The 27,679-nt window shown below is 52.3% G+C and overlaps 2 protein-coding genes across 2 annotated transcripts in view; both read left to right on the top strand.

The window, feature by feature from the left end:
* Nucleotides 1–9,053, top strand: part of HPS1 (HPS1 biogenesis of lysosomal organelles complex 3 subunit 1) — a 32,567-nt gene extending 23,514 nt beyond the window's left edge. Inside the window, exon 20 of the mRNA XM_067709753.1 lies at nt 6,612–9,053. Coding sequence (XP_067565854.1) covers nt 6,612–6,744 — 133 coding nt within the window. The 3' untranslated portion in view covers nt 6,745–9,053. The remainder of the gene's footprint in view (nt 1–6,611) is intronic.
* PYROXD2 (pyridine nucleotide-disulphide oxidoreductase domain 2) lies at nt 44–27,671 on the top strand. Its single transcript, XM_067709759.1, has 16 exons — nt 44–2,012; nt 6,612–6,631; nt 9,047–9,140; nt 9,223–9,296; nt 14,524–14,679; nt 16,635–16,788; nt 18,603–18,664; nt 18,757–18,854; nt 21,296–21,437; nt 21,810–21,944; nt 23,209–23,281; nt 23,543–23,699; nt 24,036–24,190; nt 24,904–25,010; nt 26,537–26,657; nt 27,400–27,671. The coding sequence occupies exons 1-16, from the start codon at nt 1,886–1,888 to the stop codon at nt 27,468–27,470; spliced, it is 1,746 nt and encodes a 581-aa protein (XP_067565860.1). The 5' UTR covers nt 44–1,885; the 3' UTR covers nt 27,471–27,671.
* Nucleotides 27,672–27,679: the final 8 nt, after the last annotated feature.

Raw genomic sequence — 27,679 nt, forward strand, 5'->3', positions numbered from 1 at the left:
CGGTCCAATGGATCCCAGGCTTTAAGGTTTTCCAAAGCTTCTCTAGGGGTCCTGGCGTGCCCTGGGTTGAGAGCACTGCCCCAGGGGTACAGCCCTTCCTCTAACCTGAAAGTCCCCCCCAAACGGACACAAGGACAAGAGGCCGTCAGAGCCCTGGGACTTGGGAGCATCCACTGCTCTGGGGCCGAGAGGCCACAGCTGGGACAGAGGGAAGTGAGGAGGCAGAAGTACACAGCGCAGCGAGGCGGTGGGTTTGCGTGTGACACCAGACAGCGGCCAGGCCTTCCGTGCCTTCAGTCTTGAGCTAAAATTCATAAGAGCACACTGATCTTTCCTGTTAAGTGAACAGCTTACTGAGACAGAGATACTGAAGGAGCTAGACCAACACCGCGGGCTGAAGTCCGCAGAAGGTGGCAGTGAGGGACAGAGTCCCGAGGTGACTGGGACTGCCTTTCTCCTTAATATCGTGACTTTATGGACAGGAATTATGACATGATCGGGAAAGTACAGAGGAGCAGAAGGGGAAGACTAAGTGTAGAAGCCCACTGCTGTTTAGGATCCTCACTCCTGTCACCTAGTATTTTCCCTTCACTTTCAGCAGCTGCATGCTGTGACACGTCTAGTTTAACCAGTCCCCCTAGTTTTTCAATATTATAAATAACACTGGAGGGAAGATGCTGACTCGGATTTTAGCAGAGACACACGCGGTGTAAACTTTACGTGGCGTGTGGAGGGGTGTCTGATTCGAGGGTAGAAGTGTCCCCAGAAGTCCCTCTTACCCAGAAGCGACTTTCCACATACTCTTCTAATTTTGAGATGCACTTCTAATAACGGGTTTCTAGATGTCAGAGCAGTACAGAAACTCCCAGCCCCTAGGGTGCTTTTTCCTATACAGGGAATGTCCTAACCAATGGGCAGGGAGCGAAAGAGGCTCCTAATTCAGGACAGGCCAGAGGATAGTAAGCACTAAGCCAAAGATATTTACGATGCGGTCTTTAATCCTTGAGGATTCTTGGAAAATGGGAAACGTTCCAAAACACAGAAGAGAAATGTTCAGGCCTTCAAAAGAAAAAGGCGAACCCCCAAAATCACGAGGACTGAACTGGCCCCCAGACCTTTCCAGCTGTGCGGCAGCCTGAGAAGTGGATGGCGTTTAAGCATTTGGATGGCATTTAAGCAAGGACGTGTGGCTCTCTGGGGGCCCTAGGGGCAGATGCCACCCCCACCCCCACCCCCCCGCCGCAGTGTTGCTGAGGCCCTGGTGTCGGCAGTGCGGAGGGCCTGCCCCAGAGGCCTTCAGGCAGTGGGTCCCTGAGCCTGCTGTGGGCATAGAGCAGTTACCCCCCTACAAGCCGGAGGGACGGGAAGCTGGAGCAGAGTCTGACCCAAGTCCCTCTCTTTACTTGGATTCCCACCCCCAACTCATCCGGGACCTTTAATTCCTTAACCAGAAGCAGGACAGCACAGGGGAGGAGACGGACCTTTGGAACACTCATTAGCACACTCACACACACACGCACATTCTCCGAGCCTCAGTGCCCCTCCTCTGGGGCTTACACGAGGGGCTGCACGACCGTGGTCAGCACAGGGCCTGGCACACAGGAGCCCTAGAGAATTAGCAGCACGGTGGTTACTCTCTGGGGGCCTGGAGGTGCAGGACTTCTGCCTGGCTAACAGGCGACCTCCCGCGACTCGGCCGGGTGTGGACGGGGTCAGGCTGGGCTGTGGGCAGCTCAGCCTCCCCTGTTTAGTCGTGGCCCAGGGCCAAGTACGGCAGCTGGGCTGCAGCTCCTCCTCTCTTCCTGCTTTCTCCCTGCTCCTCCCCCTGCCTGGAGAGGCACAAAAAGCTGCTTGCAAGCAAATTCTTGGCCTAGCCCGGGCAGAAATGGCTGCATGTGGCCGAGGGCTCCGCAGGGCCGTGGCTGCCTCTCCCCACCCCGCTTTAAGACGAGCTCACTCCGACGCCAGGGGACGTCTGAAGCCGGAGTACGATGCAGTGGTAATAGGAGCAGGTAAAGTGGGCTGGGCCAGAGCTGAGGGGCTGAAGGGCAGCCCTGCTCAGAAGGCCCTCGCGTCCCTCTACTCTGGCATGAGCTGGCCAGGAGTTGGGATGAGAGCAGGTGCTGGTGTGGAAAGCCCACCTGTCTGCAAGCAGATGCCGGGGTTCTGGGGTTGGCTTTGCTGTTGACTCACTGTGTGGCCTGGGGCAGATTCTTGCCCTCTCTGGGCTTGAGTCTTCCCATCTAGAATGACCAGGGAGGACTAGGTGAATTCAGGGGTTTCCACGTATCTCCTGTGAAATTAGCTAGTTGCCACCATACTCTTGGAAAGCATATGGTACGTAAGGTTTGGAAGGAAAGAGCCCTGGGACAAGAAGTGTGAAATCCAGCCACCCCAAGTGCCCTGAGTTCTGGTCACCACCCCCTGACCACTGAGACACCCCACCCCCAAGGACACTGCAGTTGCTCCATAAAGGGGAGTTAGGAAAAAATAGAAATGAGTCCCAGAGATTCTCCTGCCTACGCACAGAGGGTGACAGCCCCTGTTGCCTTGCCTGCCTGGGCACGTGGGAGACCTGCTGCAGTGACCCTGCTATGCTTTGCTGAGCCCCAGGCTGCAGGGCACCTGATTCCACTGCGAGTGTGTGAGGCTGCGGGCCAGGACCAGGCTGCCTTTCCTCCGGGCCTTCCACTCACACTCACACAGAGCCCCAATTTCAGCTTCTGACATTATTTCCAACTGGGTTTATACAGAGCGACCAAGACAGGCCTGGAAGGACATGCTCATCACACAGCTTTAAAGCTGTGTCCCTGTTTGGGCATTTCTTCATTTGTACCCCTACAAAGAGCAGTCGTGTGCTGGCCAATGTTTACTAGTCACCTCTCCAGGGAAAATGTGCGCATGTATATCCATACGTAAGTTTATTATAAATACGGAAGTAAAAGAAGTGTAGCACACAGTTTTGCAGATAAAAAATACAATACTGGGCTTCTCTGGTGGTGCAGTGGTTGAGAGTCTGCCTGCCGATGCAGGGGACACGGGTTCGTGCCCCGGTCCGGGAAGATCCCACATGCCGCGGAGCGGCTGGGCCCGTGAGCCATGGCCGCTGAGCCTGCGCGTCCGGAGCCTGTGCTCCGCAACGGGAGAGGCCACAGCAGTGAGAGGCCCGCGTACCGAAAAAAAAAAAAAAAAATATATATATATATATATATACAATACTGTAAATTCCAGGTAGCCAATCTGTTCTTACCAAGTACCTGTGACTTCTGCCAAACTCAGTAACCAACCTGTGGTTGCAATTTGACAAATGAAAATAGTTCTGAAAAGAATGTAGTTTGATATTTTTATTTAAACAGCAGAAAGAAAGTGAAACAAAGATTTATGTCTGAACTTCACGCCTTCCTCAACGACGGGAATGACTTTGCTCAATCAGATAATGTTTTTCGAACACTGGAAGAACAGTTCCTCAATTTTTTGCACATTTCACAGTGTAACAGCTACAGACACAAGTTTAATCTACTTTATTAGCAGGTTCTCCATCACTTTCTTAAGTCTAACAACCAAAAACAATAACTCAAGCCCTGGTGTGTAATGTTTGCAGATTTCCATAGTGTGAATACTCCTACTGTGGCCTTTTTCAAAGTTACCAATGTGATGTCACCAAAGGTGGATTTGGGAGAGAGATGCAGCCAAGGATCATCATGTAGCGTGGCCCCTCTGTGGGTCTCTAGAGGTAAATAACCGTGAAAGCAGAGCCAACCGTTAAAGCAAAGTAAAACAGGAAGTGACAAGCTTTGAATATTTATTACCTTGGTTTTTAATATAATTATTTCATTGTAAGTTGATGTAATTTAATTTTTTACCAGGGGCTGCGTTTGACAACTATCTCACCGACTTCCGGGGCTGGGGGACTCCTGCCCCAGCCCCCACTGACTGGGCTCAGGAAGTGGAAGTGCCTCCCACCTTTCTTGCCCTTGGTGACAGCCCAGCCCTGCTGCCTCTTGGCAGAGAGGTTGATCGTAGGTCCCCAGATAGACACCTGGGTGAATTGCCACAAGTGTGTGAGTCTCAGGCCTGAGTTTTTCTTTGACGTTGCTTCTCTAATTGCTGGTTTGAAGGCATTTCCAGCCTGAGTGAGGAACACAGTGGCATCTTCTAAGATAAAGATTATCTCTGCTCCCTGAAGCCACACTGGGAGTCACCTTAAAAGAGGACCCTGATTTAGTCATTTGACTAACTTTGCCTAAGAATGACCCAAGGAACTAGTTAAAATGCAGTTCCTGGGCCCCTACCTGGTGATTAGGATTCTGAGGAAGTCAGCACATCTAACCAGCACTTGGAATGGATCTCATGGGGGCATCTGCAGCCCACACATTCAAGAACCCACATTCAGGGCAGCTTCTCTCCAGAGCTCCCCCGTGCCTGCTGCATAAGGAACCCTGCAGTCTGGCCTGGAGATGAGCTGAGCCCGAGCCCACAGCTTAAGACTCCTTCAAGGGGAAAGGAGAGGTCACCAGAAGCTGCAGGAAGGCTCAGCCAGGACTGGGGGTAGGGGAGTGGGGGAGGACAGAGGAGCTTGGGCTGTTGGATCCTCGACCTTTGCCCTTTGAGGTCTGTTTGTGCATTTGTGGGCTTACATGTGTTGACTGAACTGGACCTTGCTGCCTGGAAGCTTTTATTAGTTTTCCAAGATTTATAATCAGCACTGATTAAAAGGCAGCTACCTTTTATTGTCTGCTAAGGGACAGGTGCTTTACGTGCATTACCGGTTATCCTCCCTTCAACACTGCAGGTCCGGCAGGCCCTCTGTTTTTACGCGTGAGGAAGACAGCAGAAGCCAGGATGAGCCCAGGACAGTCTGCCTTTAATTTGTCATATGTATTTGAGAGCAGGGCTTTCCAAATTTCAGCTTGCAATCCATCCATTCATGATTCCCTTCCATCATATTTTTGAAACTTTCTTAAGAAAATTATCAAAAACATATTAAAAATAGTACTATATCAATCAGCATTTTTAAATGAAATATAATCAAGTAGATCATCACATGCTTATCACATGAGGATTTAATATTAGTTCCTGAAACTTTCATTTCTGTGAAATACATTTATGTGTGTGGGGGGGTGTCAGGTCACAGAGTAAAATGCGTTTCTTCCTCAGATCACGGCCAAAGAGTTTAAAAAACTCCGTTTCAGAGATTCCTTTAATGGATGATAAATTGGCTCAGTGACCTAGAAAATTCTGGCAGGTCTCTATGTGGAAAATGTAAAACAAAACCAACTCAGCCGTGAGAAATCCATCATGTGGGGTCATTGCTGCCTCCTGTTTGTGGATGTTTGTCAGTTTAATGGCCGAGCCTTTTATTAGAGTCAACGCTGGGTTCAGGTTGGCGCTCAGAGAACACAGTTACCTTCTGGCATCTTTGAAGACTCAGAGTGACTTCCCACCACCAAAGAGAAGCATGTGCCGTGTGTCCCAGGGGAGGCCTGGCCCCCCTCCCTGAAAGCAACCAGGGCCTGTTCTCCACCCATCGAGGACTTCTCCAGCTGCTGCATTTTATTCTGAGACTAAGGAAAGGGGAGGCCCCAACCCCAGGGCCCCATGTGCTCGGCCTGTGGGTCTGAGACCACCTGCATCAGAATGACCAGGGAGCTTCTGTGAAGTACATCCTGGTCCACGGCCCCAACCTGCTGAGTAGATTCTGGGGAGGGGTTGGGGAATCGGTGTTTACTCGAGTTCTCACGTGATCCTGGAGCTTCTCAGGGCTGGAGCGGCACTTGCTAGCTTGGTGTGCTAGCTTGCTAGCTTGGAGGCACTTGCACTTGGGCTTGGTGTGGAACGTCGGATCCCAAGCCAACTTTCAGGGCTCCTATCCCAGGGGCAGCCTGCCTAAAATTTTTGGAAAGAAACTCTATAGTAGACCAATCTGCCCCGTCAGCTGGCACCCCCGAAGCACGCTGAGCTACTCTAGCGCACGTCAGAGCCGTGTGTGTTTCATTCATTTTGAGCTGTTCCTGTTTTATTTGGGGAACACTGGGAATTGACAAAGACGCCCCTTCTGGGGCACTGTTGTGAGCCACGCTTGGGCACAACAAGCCATGCCTGGCAGCAACTGTCCACAGGACCAGCGCTCACCCGGACGGCTGGTGATTCCATGCCAGGCAGGGACGTCTGGCATCATCGTACAGCCTCGCCTCCCTCTCTTCCCTGCTAAGTCAACTGTCACACTCCCTCTGACAGTCACCCACTCGTCCCCAAGTGCCAGAAGCCCAGCAATGCGAGGCTTCGTGGGATAATTTTCAACTAATGACTGTGGATTTCTCCTTGTCCCCACTCCAGCATGAGCCACTGGCCAAGCCAGGGTGACAGGACTTTTTTCAGTTCAGGGCAAGAACCGGGGTTTTCTGACTCCCCAAAGACTGGTGTCTTACAGCATTGAGCTAGATGCTGTTCCAACATCGAGGTACAGGTGAGGGGGTCCCCCAAGTTCTGCTACCTCTCCAGGATCTTCATGGGCATGGGGACAGGGGTGGGTGGCCACACTCCTCAAGGAATGTGTCTGTCTGCCCACTGACGACTGTCGCTTTCCTCCCCCCTCCTCCTTCTCGTTGCAGGACACAACGGGCTGGTGGCTGTGAGTCCCTCCCACTCTGCCCCTCTTCATTGGTCCCTGGGTGTGTGGCCCTCAGCAGGAGTGTAAGGAAGCCAGAGGATGAATGCCGAGGGGGAGAAGGAAAGGCCGGCTAGTCCTCGCGCCCTGGTGCTGACCAGCGGCTGGCTCGAATGGACATCTGCAGTTGCTAAGGAGGATATCAGGGGCTCCCTTGTTCTCCTCTCCTTAATGCTCATAGGTTTCCCCCATGACCTTTCAAAAGCAAGGTGATAAATAGCTGGGAAAGTGTGTAATGGGCATAGCCTGGGAGGCAGGTTGGAGCTTGCAGGGTCAGGTAACTGGGGCTGGGGGGCCTTTGACTCCAGATAGTGGGCTGTCCTTGTGTACAGACCCCATGTTCCCCAGCTAGGTTTAGGCCAGGTACCAACCCGGGGAACACAGCAGCTATACACAGTCCAAAGTGCGCCCTGGAGACAGCGAGGAAGCCGACCTAGCAGAGGAAGCGGGGTCCTGCCCCAGCACAGGTGGCTTCTGGGTCCCAAGCTGAGGCAGGCCAGGGTTACCCTAAGGCTGTGCTTCTCAGACCAGAGTCCATGTACCCCTAGGAGACCACAGTGTGTGCTACTGGGCTTCAGGCCACAAGCCTAACATGCTCTAGAATATCAATGCAGGGGGCTCAGCAACATGGAGAGCCAGGAGACCTGTGTTCAATCTTAAGACTTTTCCTGACACAGCGGTTTTACTTGAACATTTCACAGGGGACATTATTTAACTCAACCGATCAGTAATTTAAAACATTGATTTTGTATTAATACCAACGTGGGTTTGTCCCCAGCTCTGCCACTTTCCATTTGCAAAGGTTAAGGCGAGTCAGTTTATCTCTCTGAGCCATGGTAAAATGAGAATTAAAATGCCCACCCTCACCGAATTGAGGTGAAGGGAATAGATGATGTGCCCCAAGGACCCAGCTCATAAAGCCTTACACAAATGGTGAGCATGGGGACAGCATGGGGCGTCCCAGGATAAGAGGTATAGGAGGAACTTAACTCTAGGACACGCACTTCGGTTGACTGATTTGGGGAGAGCCTAAGGAAGTAGGGGTCGGCTCTAGATTGGATACTGTCAGAGTGGGGGCAGCCCTGTGAGCGGGCATCTCAGTAACCGTGTGCGCGGAGAGGGGAGACTAGCGTGAGGAGAGCGGTCACTGTGCACACGTAGCATCACTCGTCTTGGCCGAGAGAGATGGTATTGTGGTGGCCCAGTAGACCCTGTCTCGTTTGTGCTTAGACACAATTGTGAAGTGGGCTTGCTCTGTCCCATTTTGTCGTGGTCAAGATTATCCCTGTCTGCGGTCATCATTATGAGATTGTTCATGTCTAGTGGGAGAAACAGGGCTTACCTCTGAGGGCCAGGCCACCTTCTGAATGTCATGTTGGGCTGCTCTTTTCTCCTTTCTCGTTAGGATGTGTCAGGAGTGTAGATTCTGGGTCCAGACCGCCTGGGTTCAGTTCCTGACACCTCTACTCATCTGTTCTGTGATCCTGAGCTATTAGCCTCACTGAGCCTCGGTTTCCTTCTCCGTGAAATGGGGAGAATCACGGTGCCTACCTCTAGGGTGGATTATACGAGATGATGCTCGCACGGTGTCTGGCACATTGTAGTAGCCAAGCGAACTTTTCAAAAAGTCTGCCTTCAGAGCTACACCATCCCTGCTGTCACCTTGCGGGTGGTAGCTGCAGTGGTGTGAGGACCAGCATTTTAGGTCTGTAGACTCAGGACTAGTTCGGTTCAACAAATATTTATTGATTTTCCACTAAGTGCTAGAGAAAAGTTAATCCCCCCCCCCGCATCATTTGTTCCCCAAAATAAGGCTGTGCTATAATCATGGCTTCACTGATTGAACACGTCCCATGTGCCAGGGACCCTGTGTAAGCCCCTTCTAGGGACCAGCTCAGAGAATTCTCACAGTGACCCCGTGAAGCGGTCAAAGTGGGTGTTATTATCATCAGCCCCATTTTTGCACATGAGGAAACTGAGGCTGGATGGATTAGGTACTGAGGCCGCCCCAGCAGAAAAGAGAAAGAGGAGTGGAACCTGGGCAGTCGGGCTCAGCACTCACAAGGCAAGCTCACCGTGCTGCCTGCCTCAGGCCAGTGAGGAGAGCGAGGCTTGCCACCCCACCTCCCCAGGAGATGAAGAGTTCACAGAGGCACTGGACCCTGCAGGAGGGAAGGTCACCTCGGGCTGGGAAGTGGAGGGGCAGGACCAATCATGTCAGGTCTTAGAGAACATCTCGGGGGGGGTGAACATTCACGGGTGGCAGGGGGAAGGGCATCTCAGAGGCAGGGACAGCTTGAGCCAGCCCTGTGGTGAGGACCCTGAGGGTGCGGGTCAGCCCCCAGGGGTAAAGGGAGGGCCCTGTGTGCCCCGCCTCAGGCGGCATACCTGCAGAGACTGGGGGTGAACACGGCAGTCTTCGAGAGACGCCACGTGATCGGGGGTGCAGCTGTCACAGAGGAAATAATCCCAGGTGAGCCAAAGAGGTGGGTGAGGGGCATGGGGGGTGACCACTGGTGACCCCTGGTTACTGTCTTCATCCGATTCATTTTCAGGGTTTAAGTTCTCCCGAGCATCCTACCTCCTCAGCCTGCTCCGACCGCAGATTTACACCGACCTGGAGCTGAAGGTAGAGCGTGTGTGTGTGTGTGTGTGTGTGTGTGTGTGTGTGTCCACCTGCTCCATGGCTTGGGGGCTGGGGAAGTGGGCAGTTGCTATTCTTCCCTCCGAGGGTGTGTCTATCTCCCATGGTCTCTGTAGTGCCTGCCCACAAATGGGCTTTGTCTGGCCCACCCAGTGTCTTAAAGATCAGGAAATTTCATACACAATCAAACCTCTCGAAGAACAGGCTTTGTCAACATCAGGCCCACGTTCCTCCGTGCTGTACCGGCTGGCCCTTTACGTGGATTCGGTCCCAGCTCTGCTTTGTCACATCACTTCCTGGGGTCTGTCCAGCCCCCATAGGAAACCTGCTAGGACCCTTGGGCATCTGAGTTTGCAAAGCTGCCTTAGGACCTGAGCTGATTTCTGCCCTCATTACACATGAGAGCCTGTCACCGTCCTCGGCAGCTTGAGCAGGAAGTCGGACTCGGGGACTTTCACCTCTCTGGGCTCCTGGGCCATTTTGAGGGCATCCTGAGAACTCACAGTCTGCCTCTGTCGACTCCTCGTAGCCTCACCTTGGTCCACAGTCTTGTCCCCCGCCCCTTCAGATTCCTTCACCCCCTCACTGCCTCTTTGACAAACTTGGTCATGCATTCCAGGAGCCCACTTAGCTTACCTGCTTGGCGCCTCTGTCGCCCACCCCTTGGAGAGAGGTCCCCTGCGCCGTCTGTATACGACGCTGAAGGCACTTCAGCACCAGCTTTGCCCTAAATCTTAAATTAATAAGACATTAATCCGCTGACACCCATTAAATAAAGTATTCTTTGTACCCCTAAGAGAGACACAGAGAGAGAGCACACACCTGTCACCAGCCAGGACTGGATGAAACCCTGCCAAGGCCTGGGAATGGGTCTGTGGACTTCAGTCCAAACCAGACTCTAGGTGAAGGCAATTTTCTGACACACCAATTATGCAGAGTGGCAAGTGTGAGGGGAGGGGTGGGGGTAGACCCTCCTTTTAAAAATCTAACTTATGAAAGCTGAGGATCACAGAACAGAAATTTTCACATAATTATTCTCTTTATTTATTTTTTCTTTTTAAAATAATTTCCTGGGATTTCTCTTAATTTATTTTTTTGGCTGCATTGGGTTTTCATTGCTGCGAGCGGGCTTTCTCTGGTTGAGGCGAGCGGGGGCTACTCTTGGTTGCGGTGCGCAGGCTTCTCATTGCAGTGGCTTCTCTTGTTGCGGAGCACGGGCTCTAGGCACGCAGGCTTCAGTAGTTGTGGCTCGCGGGCTCTAGAGCACAGGCTCAATAGTTGTGGCACATGGGCTTAGTTGCCCTGCGGCATGTGGGATCTTCCCGGACCAGGGCTCAAACCCATGTCGCCTGCATTGGCAGGCAGATTCTTAACCACCGCGCCACCAGGGAAGTCCGTTCTCTTTATTTTTTAAAAAAAGTTACTCATTTGAAAATGGTATTCTCATAGGGTTCCTTTAACTAGCAGCTCCCAAGTGAATTGAGTATATCCTTTGATCTCTGATCTTGGGCTGCATTAATAGGAGAATGGTGCTCAGATCAAGGTGGGAAGCAGTCCTGCTGCGTGATGCACAGAACTAATCCCATCTGGAGTGCGCGGTACCTTATTTTAACAGGACGTTGACAACTCAGAAGATACCTATAGGAGGGCAACTGCTCCTCTTTCTAGGAATATTCTGTTTCCAAAACAATAATAAAGAGCATTTATTTTACCAGTGTCACATCGTGGGCTACGAGCTTTCATGCTCTGTCAATTTGTCCTCGTCTGTGAGACGAGAGCAGGTAGTGTCCCCATTTTATGATGAGGGAACCGAGATTCAGGGGGGTTAAGTTCGCACACTAGGAAGTGACCAAGAACTTGAGCCAGGTCTAACTGACTCCTCCTCGTTCTGTGAGGTGCCGCCGCCATGGGCACCTTGATAGCCACCCAGCTCAGCCTCGTGCACCTCCAGGCACTTTGCCGATGACAGTGGGCCAGGTCACAGACATAAGCTCTTCCAGCAGCTCCGGCCTCGGTAGAGCACGGGACTGAGATTGCAGACTTTGGAACCTAACTGGTCAGTTTTGAATCCCTGCTCTGCTGTTACCAGCTGTATGACTTGGGCTGGTGGTGCCTCATCTTCCTCATCTGTAAGATGGAGATGTAATAGTACTTGCCTCATAAGGCTATTGTAGTGGTTGGTGTTTGCTAATCATTAGTACAGTGCCTGGGGCATGGTCAGTGCTCGACAACTGTCAGCTAGTATTACTGGGTTGGCCAAAAAGTTCATTCGATTTTTCCATGTTACAGAAAAATCCGAGCGGACTTTTTGGCCAACCCAATATTATGCCCATTCGTCAGTTGAGAAAACTGAGGCTCCAGAAGGACCTGTGGCCTGCTACTTCCTATCAGACCTTCCCACTGTGGGCCTGTGCCCGATTAGACTGAGCTCTACTTGAGCCAGAGGATGACTCCGCCAACCTGCTTGAGGCCTCACTGGGCCTGTTTTCCAAGTCTCAGTTTCCCCAGCTGTCGATGAGATCATCTCGCAGTTCTATCCACCTGGATAGTAACCTTGCTTTTACAGTGGCCCCACAGTGAGTCGTGGGATCCAGACAAGGAGGGCAGAGCTTTTGCCCTGGGTGTATGTGGCAGAGGGTGGTGGTGTCTTTCATCCTGTATCAGCCAGCAGCTGCCTTCCCCAGCTCTCCCTGGACCAGCCTTGACCTCATTCAAGTGGCACCCCCTTGTCCTCCCTCCCACCTGCACTCACCTTCTGGCTCCCAACCCCATCCCTTTGCTCCTGCTTTCCTCGGAAATCTCTCTAAGGCAGGGCTCTCAAACTCTCAGGTCCCTGAGAACAATCTGGGTAACTGGTGGGAAAGTGGTTCTTGCTCAGAGGAACGAAGGGTGATCCTGTGGGACTGTGGTGGGCCCAGGAGCCAATGATTCTGAAGTAGGAGGACCCCAGAGCACAACTCTGAGAACCACACCCCTTAACTCTCCCATTTCTCTGCTCCCTAATGCACGGCTTGTCCCTTCCCAGCAATTTCCAGCCAGGACGGCTGTACATGCTGAGAAATCCCATGGGTAAATCAGAAGTATTTTGTTTTTTACAAGAGGGAAACTGCGTGATCTGAGCAAATCTAATGGGGATAATATAACGGTGGTTTAACAGCCCCTTCTTATTCTGACACCACATCATCAAAACCATCAAGAATAACAACGGCTCCCTTTATGAGAGAAAGTCCTGGAATCAGATAAATACATTAATCCTGTTCAATTATCGAGACTTGAAACAACCCTTGGGATCCTCTTGGGTCCCTTTTTTGGTGAGGGGAGGTTATTGATTCATTCATTCAGCAAATGCTTCTGAGCACTTGCCCTGTGCCAGGCCCTGGGAGAGGCATGTGGGGAGACAGCGGCGAGGGAAGGGGGCAAGGCTTCTGCTCTTAGTGAGAGGACCTCAGGGAGAGGTAAGTGCCACCTAAAGAAAGGAAAATAAAGTAATGTGACAGTGAGGAACTGGAGGCCCAGCCTGGACTGGTGACCAGGAAAACCTCCCTGAAGGGGTGACGTTTGAGCTAGCATTCAAATGCCAAGAAGTCACCAGCCCTGTGAACATCTGAGCAGAAAGCGTTGCAGTCAGAGGGAAGTGAAGGTGGACAGGCCCAAGGGGAGGGAAGGTCATGTGGCCGGAGCAGACAGTGCCCGGCCGAGAGGCAGCAGGTGGTGTGAGAGAGGGCCAGGGGCCAGAGGAGACAGGCCTCGCGTGCTGTACGCAAGGGCCTGCGCTTTATCCTGAGCTCCGGGGGCAGCAGAGGTGTTAAATCGACAAGTGGAGTGATGGGATTTATGACCTTATGAAAGGTCATACCACCTGCTGGATGGTGTGGATTGCGGTGGAAGCAGCCATGGTCGCAGGGTGGCGGCTCAGGCTGAGTCAGGGCGGGGACATGTGGACCAGGTCTGGAGGCTGAGCTGTGAGACTTGGTGATGGATGTGATGCCAAGGGTGAGAGACACAGAGGAACTAGGGATGCCACCTGGGTGGAAAAGAGTTCACTGTATCAGGAGGAACCAAGCTGGAAGTTCCTCCAGTTTGGAATCAAAGGCATTCCCCATCTTAGTGTTAGAAAGGATCCTGCGGGTCTCCCAGCCTGCCCCTACCAACGCTCAGACTCACCTCCACAGAACCCTCAACCGTGGAGACCCTGCCATCTGGAACACCCGTGGTTTGGGGAAACTTCTGCTGTAATTATTGGAAAAATCTCTTTTGGTTTCCTCATGTTTTCCTAAAACTTCTGCTCACAGATCTCATTTCGGGGGCAGGGGATGGGGGTGGGGAGATTGCTACTCAGGTGACATTTGAGCAAAGACCTCAAAGAGGTGAGGGAGCAGACCAAGTATCTGGGGGAAGAAGTCCCTAAACGCCAAGTTCGTCAAGTTGCACATTAAATACGTACAGCTCTTTGTACGTCGATTATACTTCAATAAAGTGGTTTAAGAAGAAAGAAGTCTCCAGAGGGAGCAGGAAGTCTTATTGGTGGAGGCAGCACAGGCCCTTTTTGTTTTATCTCCACCTTCTTTGAAGAAGTAAGTGTACTCTTGGAAAGTTCTGTGTGCTAGTCAAATATTTGTAAATCAAATCATATTCTCAATGCATCAAGGGAACTTCCATTTAAAGTGACCCTGGAGTAAATGAGCCTGCAAAGTAAATAAGTTGTTTCTGATGTGAAGGATTTATCCACCTTGTAAATATGGATTTTCACATGACTGTGGCTTTATTGTGTCTTTCTCAGTTTTAGTTATTATTTCTGAGAGGGGGGCATTTAAAGACTAACACTGAGAGCCAGGGCTTTGGAGTCACAGGGGTGTGGTTTCGAAACCAGGATCCACCTCCCCATGTGACCTTGGACAAGTTATTTCACTTCTCTGAGCCTCTGCTGTGGCATTTGTACAATGAGGATGATATACTTACAGAGCTGTTGTGACGTAACCATCGTAAGCCCTAGTACAGTCCCTGGCACTGGGTGGCGTGGCGTGGTATGGCATGGTCTGCCATAGGGTGCCTGGGCAAGAGGGCTTTTTATACACCTGTATCAAAATTAGGAACCAGGACCACAGGCCTTGGGAACCTGCATGCAGGTACCTAAGCGGTCACACAAACACAATCAGAGAAGGGTCATGGGCAGATCCCCTCAAATGTTACCTGTGCTGTCTGTGTTCTGCAGAAACACGGGCTGAGGCTTCATCTTCGAAACCCCCGCTCATTCACACCTATGCTGGAAGAGGGCACAGCCGGCAAGGTGCCCAGGTCCCTTCTGCTGGGCACAGACATGGCAGAAAACCAGAAGCAGATCGCCCAATTCTCACGGAAGGATGCCCAGGTAGGGAAGGTGACCAGAGACTGATCTCCTCCATCTCAGCCTGGTGGCTGCTCTTGGAAAAAAATGGGCTTGGTTGGACTTGTCCTACAGCAGGTTGTCAAAGGCCACAAGGGTGTGGCCACTTCATCTGCCCTAGGAAGGCTCCAGTCTGTGCCAGCCTTTGATCTTGGGCACTGCAAAGAGAAGGGGTGGAGGACAGTTGGTTAAGACCAGTGAACACTGGAGACCCTCAAACCTGTGTGTGTTCAGCATGAGGCCGCTGTTCAGGTGGCCTCTGCCTGAATTTCAAAAGGGAGTCCACTGATATGTCCTTATGCTCTAAGTGCTTTCTAGCTCTCCTGCTTTCAGACAGAATTCCAGGTGGTCATCAATATTAAAGCACATGAAGGCCAGAAAGAAGAAGGGGAGATCAGAGACAGTTAAGGATAGAACACACTGGATCAGGAATTTAGGACAAGAGCATCGTAATAAATATTCATTTTTGGCATCATCCCCTGGCAGCCCGAGGCAAGAATGTGTCCATGATGGCGAGCAGGTCTGGTAAAGGGGAGCACACACATCTGACGGAGAAGGCACATTTCTTTTCCTAGGATTGCACCGTGAGGAATTGGCTGGGTAGCTTTGTCTAGATGAGTCGTTGAATGTAACGGGCCCGGTGTGATTGGTTTTACAGACATAAAAAGATTCTTTGAATGGCCGTTTTTTGTACCAAGCCTAGATACAAGCTGAAGGCACAGCATTAGCTCATATCTTGGTGGAAACATTTTTATAAGAAGAACCTGGGTTAACCAATCCGTGCGTGTTGCTTTTTGTTGTGTTAATCTAGTATTGGGTAAAACCAAGAAAACCACAGACACAGCATCTCTCTTCAGCCAGTGGTTTCCAAACACTGGCTGATGATCAAGTCAACCAAAAAAAAGTGCTTTCCAAGTGATTCTTTTGCGCAGTGAGTTGGGGTCCGCTGCCTACACCCTCTGCTCCAAGCCCTGCTCGTCTCAGATGCACTAGAGAGGATTCAGGACAAGGCCAGTTCCCTGGGCCTAGAGAGCAGTGGCCTTGGCCGTGTGTGGCCGGGGCCCTGTGAGCTGGTGACCACAGGAGCGGGAGGCAGAGGCCACATCCCACTGTGGAAAGTAAGGAGCTGAATTCTGGTTTTGTCTTTGCACATTGTCACATTAAAGACCTGCTGCAGAGAAAGCCGTTTCCCTTCATTTTAATCAAGATTCTCCAGTGTACTTCAACACAGAGCTTTTCTTTATGTAAGAGTCGTTAAAGTTCCATGGGTATATCCATGAGTCTAGATGAACCAAAAATTAAAAGCTCTCGGCTGAGAATTAAGATAGGGCCTCGGGTACCACGGGTGCCCATCCTTGCTCCTGTCGCCCATCCAGGGAAGGGGGTGTGGGGGTCATAACCAGGCTGTCGAAGTGGATTCTGTTGCGGGAGGTTGTGGGGTGAAGGGATGCAAGCTTCTGTCCCAGCTGATGACAAGAGGATGCGGGAGATTTGCAGCCCAGGAAGGAGCAGTCAGCATGCTGGAATACAGGCAGAGAGATCTTACTTTTATCAGTAAGATATAGAAAGACAGGACAGAGAGGAGAAACTTTTCAGTGGTTTTTGGTTTATCACAGAGACCACTTCCTAGGATACTTGAGGATTCCGTGGCTGATGACTGGTCTTGGCCTACATCAACCCCCTTGTCCCTGCCACTACATGGTGACCCTCCTACTACCCAGGCTCTCTCTGACCTCACCTAGTGTTGACATCAGCACACAGACCTAGAACTGGGGGTAACTCAGCACAGCCAGGCTGAGCCACACTGGGCGTGAGGCCTGAGGAATTGAGCCTCAGCTGGGGGGCAGCAGGCCACATGGGGCAGCTGGAGGGCCAAGCATGGGGACAGCGTCTTTGTGGGGTTCTAGGCAATGGGGCCTTGACTCAGAGCTCTGTTCCAGGCCTTTCCCAAATATGAGGCCTTCATGAATCGCTTGGCGTTAGCCATTGACCCTCTGCTGGATGCAGCCCCGGTGGACGTGGAGGCCTTCCAGCGGGGCTCCCTGCTGCAGAGGCTCAAGTGGCTCTCCACCCTCAAGCCCCTGTTGCAGGCGGGTAAGTCCAAGGGCAGGCATCTGGGCCTGATGAGCACCTTCATGTGATTGAGCCCATCTTCTCCACAATTGGACATAAGCCTGAACCTCCAAGGCAGCCTGCCAGCTGCCATCGATTAATAGGGGCCACCTGGAGCACTTGAAGTGGCAAAGGTTTAGGATGGCGTGCTCAAAATAGAGCCCGAGCCAAAGGCTAACGTGCAAGTAGTTCATTTTGAAGGGGGATCCCAAGGAAAGGAGGAGAAACGGGAAAGAGGGAGAGTCGATAGCAGGGTGCATTACTGAGCTGGCCACCACTGTGGCTGGGGAGGTCCTTCCCTCTGAGAAGCCTTAGGAAATGCACATGAGGACACGCCCAGGAGGAGAAAGGGGACACATTTACTCATTGGGTTCTGTCCTCCAGTGGTCAGAGGTTGCCCCCTGGGGTATTAACTCCCACATGAGGCATTAACTTCTGGGTTGTGCATCCATGGGTACCAAGTGGGTTCCCGTAGGTGTCCTGTCGTGGTGCCAGAGAAGCCCCAGGGAAGAAATGAAGAGGCACATCTTCAGGTCTGAGGTGGGATGCTGTCAGGTTGCACTGTGTGAAGCTGACCAGAGCCTGCACGGAGCTCGTCACCATAGGCATGGCTGGAATAAGAGATGGGGCCCAAGAGAGTTTGAAAAGATGCCCCCATACAAGAAGGATGCTAGATTATTGGGCTCAGCAAGAAAAAAATCTGTGATGAATTAGTGATGTCTGCTGTGGGTATGAGAATGGAAGTTTCACCAAGCCTACTATTATTTCCTACCACTCCTCTAGGGGACAAAAATCAGTTTAGCTTCTATATTCTAGAAAAATACTGCAACAGTTAGCTGTGGTCACAAAATTGCTGCATAACAGACTACAAAATTCCAGTGGCATATAAAAATAAACATCTATTTCTCAAGTGTCTACATGGTTCAGCTGATCCCAGCTGGGCCGAGCTGATCTGGTCTGGTCTCACGCATGTGGCTGTGGCTGGGGCAGCTCTGCTCCAGGTTAGTCCAGGAGTGGCCTTCTTATTGGAAGCCACAGGTTAGTCCAGGAGTGGCCTTCTTATGTCAATGACAGAAGCACAGAGGGCAAGCCCCAATGTGCAGGCCAGTTCCAAGCCTCTGACTGCATCCCATCAGTAAACATTCCACTGGCCAAGCAAATCATTTGAGTCCAGAATCAAGGGGCGGGGCGGTCAACTCAGCTAGGGAGGGAAGCAGTGCAGAGCTACATGGCAAAGTGTGTGGACACGGGGAGGGGTGACGGGTCAGAGCCAGTAGAATCTACCACAGATGCCAGAAGTAGACATCGCCTCCCAGATTACCAGTCCAAGGAGAGTCATACAATAAACATTCATGTAGTAAATATTTATTGAGCATCTGCTATGTGCCAGGCACCAAGCTGGGCACTGGGACTGCAATGCCTAGGGTTCATGACCTCTGCCTTCAAGGTCCTAGTGCCCAGTTACTCTCGGAGATAGTTTGAATCAGTATCAGAGGAATGGATTAGCCATGCTGCTGCCTCCCAGGGCACGGCCTTACAGAACTCAAAGTGGGGGAATAAGATACAAATTAAAAATTGCCCCAAAATAATTCTAACAGGTAAAATGTATTAAGTGCCTATGGAAATGCTTTAGAAATGCTCTACATACCTCGTTTAATCCTCTCAATAGCTCTTAGGGGTGCAGAATATTTTGTGCTCCCATTTTACAGGTAAAGAAACAGGTGCAGAGACATTACGGATCAGAGTGTTCCCTTCTTGCCTGTCTCAGTTCACATTTTATGGATCTCCTCCTTTAGGTCGCATCCTGGGAGCCCAGCTGCCCCAGTATTACCAGGTCCTCACAGCTCCAGCTGTCAAGGTGAGGGGCTCCCCAGCCTCAGGCTGGACCTTGCAGTGAGGGGGCCTCTGCTCCCGAGGTAAGCCCTTCTCCTGGCTGTCTTGCCGTCCCAGGTGCTGGATCAGTGGTTTGAGTCTGAGCCTCTAAAAGCTACTCTAGCAACGGATTCTGTGATTGGAGCCATGACAAGTCCCTACATTCCGGGGAGTGGGTGAGTGTGGCAGGTGAGGTGGGGCAGCAGCAGTGGAGCCGATCCCCCCTCGAGAGCGTTAACTCCCGTTCCCTGAGCTCACCCAGTGAGCCAGGCAGGAGGAAGCACTTCACACAGGATTCATTTAAGCCTCAAAGCAACACCTGAGAGCCGTGGTTCAGAGAAGGGAAGTATCCCTCCCAAAGTCACACAGCTAGTAAGTGGCAGAGCTGATTTCTAGCCCAAATTGTCTGACCTGCCCCCAACCCCACCCTGGGTCTTCCTTCTTAGCCACTACTCCCTACTGCTTCAGTAGAAACACCTCTGTCCTGCTTCCTGTGATATCTCAACATGAGCATCTTCTTCCCTATCATCTATCTATCTATCTACCTGTCTACCTACCTATCTACCTGTCTACCTACCTATCTATCTACCTATCTACCTATCTATCATCTCTTCCCTTCCCACAAATCCCCGTTGCCTGTCTCTCTCCCGCAGATCCTTTCCCTAGCTTCCAGGACTCGCACACACACAGATACCTTCACATGGATGGGAAGCTGCCTTTCCCCTTGTGAGCGGGAGGTGTGCTGACAGCCTCATCCGAGAGGGGGCAGTCAGACACAGTGAAGTGTGTAGCTGTGGTATGATTTAATGAGCCCCTGTAGGAGCAGGAATGGAGGGGTGCGTGTGTGTGTGTGTGTTGTGTGTTTTGTGTGTGTGTGTGTTGTTTGTGTGCGTTGTGTGTTTTGTGTGTGTGTTTTGTGTGTGTGTGTTGTGTGTGTGTGTTTGTGTGTGTGTGTTGTTTGTGTGTGTTGTGTGTGTGTTGTGTGCGTTGTGTGTGTGTTTTGTGTGCGTGTTGTGTTTTTTGTGTGTGTTGTGTGTGTTGTTTGTGTGCATTGTGTGTTGTGTGTGTGTGTATTGTGTGTGTGTGTTTTGTGTGTGTGTGTGTGTGTTGTGTGTGTGTGTGTTGTTTGTGTTGTGTGTGTGTTGTTTGTGTGCGTTGTGTGTTGTGTGTGTGTGTGTGTGTGTTGGGATAGAGGATGCTGCCAAGTCTTGGGCCATTTCCAGTGCACCAGAAGATGCAGCAGGAAGCTCTCTCTCGAGGGATAAGAGCGCTTGGTAGTGCTTTTCCAGCACACACTGAGCCGGCCCCGAATCCCCAGGGCCATGGAGAAGTGGGAGCTGGCAGCAGTTGCAACATCTTGGCCAAGATCAACCAGCCGATTTGGATTTGCCAGCTGGGGCCTCTGGTCCTTTTCTCTGTGGGTGTTCAGGAGGCTTAGCTGCTGCCCAGTTTGTGAAATGGGCCTTTAAGTCATTTGTTTTTTCATTAATTCTTTCAATAAATATCGATGGAGCACTTGCCTGGGGACCAGGTCCGGGGACACGGTAGTGAATGGGGTTGAAATCCTAGTGGGGGAGGTAGACACAGAGCAAGGAGTGGAATGGAGAGCTGTGGGCACTGTGATGGTGGGGCAACGTGGTCCAGGCTCAGAGAAGCCCCCCATGAGACAGAGATGTTTCATCTGGGACTCTAAGGACAGGAGGAATTAGCCAAATAAAAGAAGAGGGAGGAAGGGGCTTCTAGACTCTGGAACAGCACGTGCAAACGTAGGAGCTGCACGTGGATCATGTGATCTATTCAAGGCACTGAGAGTTGGCTTAACAGGAGTGCGGGGGGTGGGGGGAGTGTAGGGAGGGACGAGGCTGACGAGCAGGCAGGAGCCCTGAAGGCCGGTTTTGGAGACTGGCCATCGTCCTCAGAGCACCGACAAGCCAGTGAAGGCTTGAAAAGAGCTGAGTGACAGGAGCATAGCTGAGTTTTGAGACTGGGCTCCAGGTTCTACGTGGAGAAAGGTCTACAGGGAAGAACGAGTGGGAGAAGTGGATCCAATTAGGAGGACGTTACTGCAGCAACTTAAGAAAGAGAAGAGAATGGCCTGGACCAGGGAGGAAGCAGCAGGGAGTGGGGCCTTGGAAAGTTCTTTGGGGGGCACTCGACGATGTAGGTGGTGAGTCACGGCCTAGTAGGAGGCAAGACTGACACCCAGTTTTCTGTTGGAAATTGAAGGTGCCATTCACTGGGATGGAGAATCAGGCTGGGGAGTGGGGACAAGGGGATGGGTTTAAGATGCCTGCCCAAAGCCATGCCAGTGGAGATATCTGTGGGTAGCTGGGCATACAGGCTGGCACGCAGGAGGGAGCTGGAGAGGCAGGTTTGGGCATCGCTGCCACATTGTTGGAACCAAAGCTCTGCCCGCAGATGTTCACAGGGGGAGAGGATGCAGAATGGGAAGCGAAGGGCCCTTGCAAGAGTCTCGGGCTCATTTAAAGGATAGTCGGACAGGGCTGGATAGGGGCAGGGAGGGGCTGAAGATACAGGACGGGAAGGACTCTGCACCTAGAACTCTGAGGAGATTAAACCCCACCTCCAGCCACTGATTCTGATTCTCTGTCCTCAGGTATGTGTTACTCCATCACATGATGGGGGGTCTGGAGGGGATGCGGGGGGCCTGGGGCTACGTCCAGGGTGGCATGGGTGCCCTCTCCGACGCCATCGCGAGCTCAGCCACCGCACACGGAGCAAGTATCTTCACTGAAAAGGTGAACAGCCCCTCTACCCCACCCCAATTTTTGGCAAGGATCTTAGAATAGAACAAAGTATCGGATTTGGAGGGTCCCTCATTTTACTGATGGACAAGGCCTGGCTCAGGATCGAGGAGCTCGGGCTCTGCAGCCTGTACTGCTGTGAACCAGGTCCCAGTTCTTCTGCCTACCCCATTTGAATTCACAGCCACTAGCCCACATTTGGGCTGAGCCTTTGCATTGGAGGGGTGGGCTAACGCCTCACCAGGAGCTGCAGAGACTCGGGGCCAGGGCTGATGAGGCTGCGAGTGCCTAGGGGCAGCATGGACAGCGGAAATCCCCCAAGACTCACCTGCATTTCCCTGCCCGGGCTCTTTCCCATGGCTTTAGACAGTGGCTAAGGTGCAGGTGAGCAGTGGAGGGCGCGTTCAAGGAGTCGTGCTGCAAGACGGCTCGGAGGTAAGGAGCAAAGTGGTGCTGTCCAGCGCGTCACCGCAGATCACCTTCCTGAAGCTGACGCCACAGGTGAGGCTGGGGGTGGAGGTGAGATGTCTGCCTGGGGTTGGAATGTGGAGGGGTCAAGGGGACCAGGGCTGCATCAGGGTGGGAGATGTGAGTGCCAAGTCTCTCCGAATGTGGGGAAATCTGTCTTCTCTCCTTACCTAACGGGCAGGGAGCAAACAGCAAAGAAGCCTCACAGGTGAGGGGAAAGGTCCGGGGACGTGAGGTGACCGAGGCCAGGCAGTTAGCAATTGGCAGAGCCAGAGCTAGAACTCAGGTCTGACTTTCGACCCAGGGTTACTTCTACAGCTTTCCCGCTGTCCTGATTTCTCCCCTCTAACCAGCTCTAATTCCACTGTTTGTGTCAGTGATCTGTTGCCACATGAATGCTGCGTAACAACCACACAGCTTCTGGGCATATCAAGAAATACGGATTTAGCACACAGAGCGGTAGAAATCAGTTGATCTTGGCTGAGTTCAAGTGATCTGGGCTCACTCATGCACTCCTCCAGCAGCTGCGGGTCACTAGTGGGCCCTGCTGATGGCTGTGGCTAATCGAGAGGCCTCTGTCAGAATGTCCAGGATGACTCAGCTCTGCTCCATGTGTCTCTCATCCCCAGGCACGTAGTCCAGATCTGGCAAAAGGCAAAACTGAGCAAACTCAGTCACGCAAGTGCTTCTGTTTGCATCCTATTTGCTAACATTAGCTTTGTCTCATGGCCAAGCTCAGTCACAGTGGGAGGGCAATAAAAAGGGGTGTGCATACAAGGAGGGTTGGGGACTTGGGGCAGTTTTTGCAATTGATCACACCTTCCCTGTCCCCCAAAGATATGATAATGTGTGTATGAGCATGGAGCTCCCAGCGATTGGGGGATTATTCTTGGGGACAAGGCACCACTTTTTCTGAGTGATTCCACTAATCAAATTCAGCAAACATCAGTTCAAAAGCATCTTGAGACAATTTTGAGATCATCAAGACTTCCAAGAGCTTACAGACCAGAGGTGAAAGACGCTGCACGCAGCGCTGCACGCAGCCCACGGGCCATATCCGTAGCAGGAGCTGGTGTGGGCCATTTACAGCCAGGACGCTGGCAGACTGCAAAGGAAGAAGTGGTTAGCGCAGAGCTGGAGGGGTCCAGGAGGGCTTCACAGAGGAAGTGGTTTGGCCGAGCTCTGAGGGAGGGAGAGGGTCTCCAGCAGTACAGGTTGAGGGACCAGTCTGAGCAAAGGAGTAAAGCAGCCCCCTTGGGGCCTTGGCCACCCCCAGGGTAGAACCTTCTTCTTTCAGGAGTGGCTTCCTGAGGAGTTCGTGGAGAGAATCTCCCAGCTGGACACCCAGTCGCCTGTTACCAAGATCAATGGTAAGAGGCACACCAGATTGTAGAGCTGTTTCTTTTGAGGTTATCTGAGTGAGAAATCTCCATGTCTGGGAAAGACTGACCTTCATCATCATCTCTATCCCCTGCCCCACAGCCTGCCCCCAGTTTGAAGGTAAAACACTTTTTCATACTTTTTCTTTCCAGTCCACCATGTGGGTGAGCAGGTGGTGGGTAGAGATAGAGGACCCTGGGGGGCTGAGGACACAGGCCTTTGGGCCCTGACCCTCCTCTTTGGTCCCTCAGTGGCTGTCGACAGGCTGCCTGACTTCCTGGCGGCCCCCAATGCTCCCAGGGGCCAGCCGCTGCCCCATCACCAATGCTCAATCCACCTGAACTGTGAGGACACCCTCCTTCTCCATCAGGCTTTTGAAGACGCCATGGATGGCCTGCCTTCCCACAGGTGGGGACCCTGGAGACACTTGAGCCCCTGGTTAGAGCACAGGAGGTGTGGTGGGACGGCAGGGACCGCGCTCATTCACCACCCTGGCCTGGGAGGGACCAGAGCCCCGAGCCTGCCGGTCTGGCCGGGGACAGGGGCCTGGAGATGAGGGAGCTCCCCGTTGGTGGTCTGGACTGTCCTGGTGGTCACCGAGCCCGTGCAGGCAAACACCACCATGACCTTGCAGAGCTCATCGGCCTGGCCCCAGCATCCTCCCATCTCAGGCCTGCATTTTGTCCCGTCATCTCAGAGTGGCTCCCCAGCCCCTTCCCTCTCTCCTCCCCGTGTCGCACGCAGACCTATGATTGAGCTCTGCATCCCTTCCTCGCTGGACCCCACGCTGGCTCCCCCTGGCTGCCATGTCATCTCCCTCTTCACTCAGTACACGCCCTACACACTGGCTGCAGGCAAGGCCTGGGACGAGCAGGAGAGAAACGCTCACGCAGACAGAGGTAAGGAGGGCTAGACCGCCCTGGCTTCACAGTGACAGCTGGCCGAGCATCCCGTGTGGCCTCCTCTCCTCCTGACTGCCCCATTCAGGATTAACACCTGCAAGTTCTGTGCCAGGGAGAGAGGAGTACCCAGGGAAACCTAAATCAACAGAGTGAGTAACTGCTGGGGTCAGGCCCTGAGCGAAGAAAGCCAAAAAGACATCGTTCCTGCCCTCAGGTTGCTCACGGTCCTGCGGGGGAGACTAACAAACCAGTCTTACAGTACAACGGACTGGGGGAACCAAAGGAGGAAGCTGTGAGCCAGAGAGACAGGAGAGCTTTCCAAAGGAAGGGACATTTGAGCTGGGTTTTAAAGGATGAATAGGAGTCGACCAGGCAACAAAGTGCATTCCAAGCAAAAGAAATAACTTGAGCAGAGCAATGAGGTGAAGAAATTTTTGCATGTTCAAGGGGAGACAAGTGTTTAGGGTTGGAGTAAAAAGGTGGGAAAGAGTGGGAGGCTCTACTAGCCTGACACCCATAGGTCTCTGTAATGAATTGTTTATTTGCCTGTGGACTGTTTTTGGTTTTTTGCTTATTGAGGTATAATTTGCATATGAAAAAATATCCATTTTAGGTGTAGAGTTTAATGAATTTAGTAAATATGCCGAGCTGTACAATCGTAATGCCTCTTTCTCCTAACACCACCTCTTTTCCCTGTGTTCGACACCTAGTGTGTGATTGCATTGAGGCCTACGCCCCCGGCTTCAAGGGCTCCGTGGTGGGCAGAGACATCCTCACACCCCCTGACTTGGAGAGAGTCTTTGGGCTTCCTGGGGGGGTGAGTACAGGACTGGGGTCTCTCGTCACACTCTCCCTGTACCCCGACTCCCTGGCAGGCCCACGCGGCTTTATCTTGTCCCTCCACACCCAGCCTTCAGCAGGAAGAGAGGACAGAGGCAGAGACCACAGCAGAGAGGGGACAGAGACACCGTCAGATTTAGGCAGTGAAGGAGGAGTGAGGAGAGGCAGCGTCTGCTGAGCAGGTCACCAGGACTGCGGCCCTTCTGCCTGGATGTCCGCGTCAGCCCCTCCCATCTGCCTTTCTTCAGAGGGACCTTCCCTCCCCCAGGCAGCATGTGCTCACACTTCTCTTATCAAAAACTCACTGAGCCTGGAGGCAGGGGGATGGGTCAGGAGGCAGGTCAAATACAGCAGTGACTAGCTTCGTGTGGCTGTTGAGCCCTTAAATGTGGCCAGGCCAAAATGAGATGCGCTTCGAGTATAAAATGCACCCCAGATTGCAAAGACCAAGTACAGAAAAATGTAGCATGTCTCATCAATAATTTTAATACCAACCACATGTTGAAATGATAATACTTTGGATCTATTGGCTTAAATTTAATACATCATTTAATTGGGTTAAATTAAATATATTATTAACATTAATTTCACCAGTTTCTTTTTAAGTGTTAATGTGGCTACTGGAAAATCTAAAATTACATGTGCAACTCCCGTTATATTTTTACTGGACAGCGCTGGGCCGGATAGAGAGTGAGAGAGGCCAGGCAGTGGGAAGGGAAGGGAAAGGGTGGAGGCGGAAGGCTTGGGCAGGTGGATTGAGAAGTCTTGATACATGTGCGTGCAGAGGGCGGGTGGAGGGGATGTAAAGGGTCCACCTGAAGGCCAAGGAGGGGGAGGTGATGCCATCCACAGAGGCAGGGAAGACGGGACAGGAGCCGACTCGACTCGAGGGAAGAAGACGAGCTCAGTTTGGGACACGTTGATGGGGCAGGTGAAGGTCATCCCCACGGGGACGTCCAGCAGATGTTGGTCTTTTTGTCCAGACCTGCCCCGCAGGTGTGCCCTTCCCCCTCCCCCACACCTCCTCCCTCCTCGGCTGGTCTGACCCAGGCCAGTGGAGCAGAAACGCACTCAGCTCCCAGTATCCATCTGCCATTTACTGTGACCTTGGAACCCCAAGGCACAAGCTCAGCTGGGTGTCTTGGCCAAAGAAACATGTACCAGAGTCAAAATAAATCAACTTCCTCTATTTTTCAAACAGAGTGAGGGGGATTCAGAGTCCACAGCAACATCCTTAAAATCTCCCTTTTCTTTCCCATTCAGTTTCCTTACCCTCTGAAGATGCTCCCTACCCTTTTTCCTTCTTGAAAAATGCCTCTAGGAAACTTCACCCCCAGCCCTAGGACTTGTGCCTATTCTCTCTCTTCCCCTCCTCATTCTGCATCACAAGAGCCCGAGAAAACATCCTGGAAGGAGACGAACCTTCCTTGGAGAACAGGGGAAGGGAGCGGAGTGGAGAATGTAACACTCCTATGTTAACGACTGTGGCCCTGCCTCCTGCAGAATATATTCCACTGCGCCATGGCCCTGGACCAGCTGTACTTTGCCCGCCCTGTGCCCCTGCACTCCAGCTACCGCTGCCCTCTCCGGGGCCTGTATCTCTGCGGAAGTGGGGCCCATCCTGGTGAGTGACCCTCAGTCCCACTACCCTGTGCGGGCATCGAGGGCTGGCAGACGGGAGCAGGGTAAACAAGGGGGGAAGCGGGAGGGGGGGAACTCCCGGGAGATCAAGCCATCACCCATGTTGAGAATTTTCCGGCCACAACCCTCAGGTTAGCTCACCTCCTCCCCACGAGACCTGGGGATACGTCCCAGTGGAGGCATCTCTCCAAGTTCCCGTGGTGGGTTGTGTAAGACCCATGCCTCTAAATTCCCATCCGTATTTGAGACCAGTAAGAATTGGCAAAGTTCAGTTTCTCAATTTTAAAATTCTTCCCTGCTCCCCTCCCAGGCTTACTGACCCCACGGAAGCTCATCTCATACAGATGCTTCCTCTGAGCTATGTGGGCCCCGGCCCCCCAGACAGGGTCCATACTTCCATGACTTCCTCTCAAATCCTTAATCCCTCATTCTAGTTTCACGTGCTGGGAGTCTCGCCATCTGGCCCATTGGCTCTCAGGCTGGGGGGGCAGAGGGAGGGGGCCACTTGCTTGCACCAGGCACCTGGCCCTTCCTGCACTGATGCAGGGGAGTCCAGGATCTGTCTTAAGAATCATCCCAGGTGGTTCTGATACCCACAGCCCCAGCATCACCCTTGAGGCGTCCCTGCTCTGCTTTGTGGCTGGTGCCTCAGCAAGTCCCATGGGCGGACGGAGGGGTGGGAGGGGGGTGAGCACGGCTTTGGTTCATGGGAGACTCCCTTCCAGGAGGAGGTGTCATGGGAGCCGCTGGACGCAATGCAGCTCACGTGGTCTTTAGGGACCTCAGGAGCATGTGACCCCCAAACCAACTCTGACCCAGGAAGATGAATTCACCCTTGAGATGTTAAGTCTCCATTGGGTCAGCTTCCCAGGATATTGCTTGAGGCAGGCAAGTCCTCAAGGCTCAAGCCACTATTCTAGAAAAAACAGTACAAGTTAACATTGGGTCCCAGTTAACCTCGCATCTATGGCTTCTTGAATGAACTGGTTTTGTTTTATATCGATA

The sequence above is a fragment of the Pseudorca crassidens genome, chromosome 16 (genome assembly GCF_039906515.1).
Source record: "Pseudorca crassidens isolate mPseCra1 chromosome 16, mPseCra1.hap1, whole genome shotgun sequence".
Taxonomy (NCBI): domain Eukaryota; kingdom Metazoa; phylum Chordata; class Mammalia; order Artiodactyla; family Delphinidae; genus Pseudorca; species Pseudorca crassidens.

What these genes read in the sequence shown, in the direction of transcription:
- PYROXD2 (XM_067709759.1), top strand. Translation starts at nt 1,886, where the DNA reads ATGGCTGCATGTGGCCGAGGGCTCCGCAGGGCCGTGGCTGCCTCTCCC. An exon ending in ACACCGACCTGGAGCTGAAG is followed by an intron (nt 9,297 to 14,523) that starts GTAGAGCGTGTG and finishes TGTGTTCTGCAG; the next exon opens with AAACACGGGCTGAGGCTTCA. An exon ending in CAAGCCCCTGTTGCAGGCGG is followed by an intron (nt 16,789 to 18,602) that starts GTAAGTCCAAGG and finishes CTCCTCCTTTAG; the next exon opens with GTCGCATCCTGGGAGCCCAG.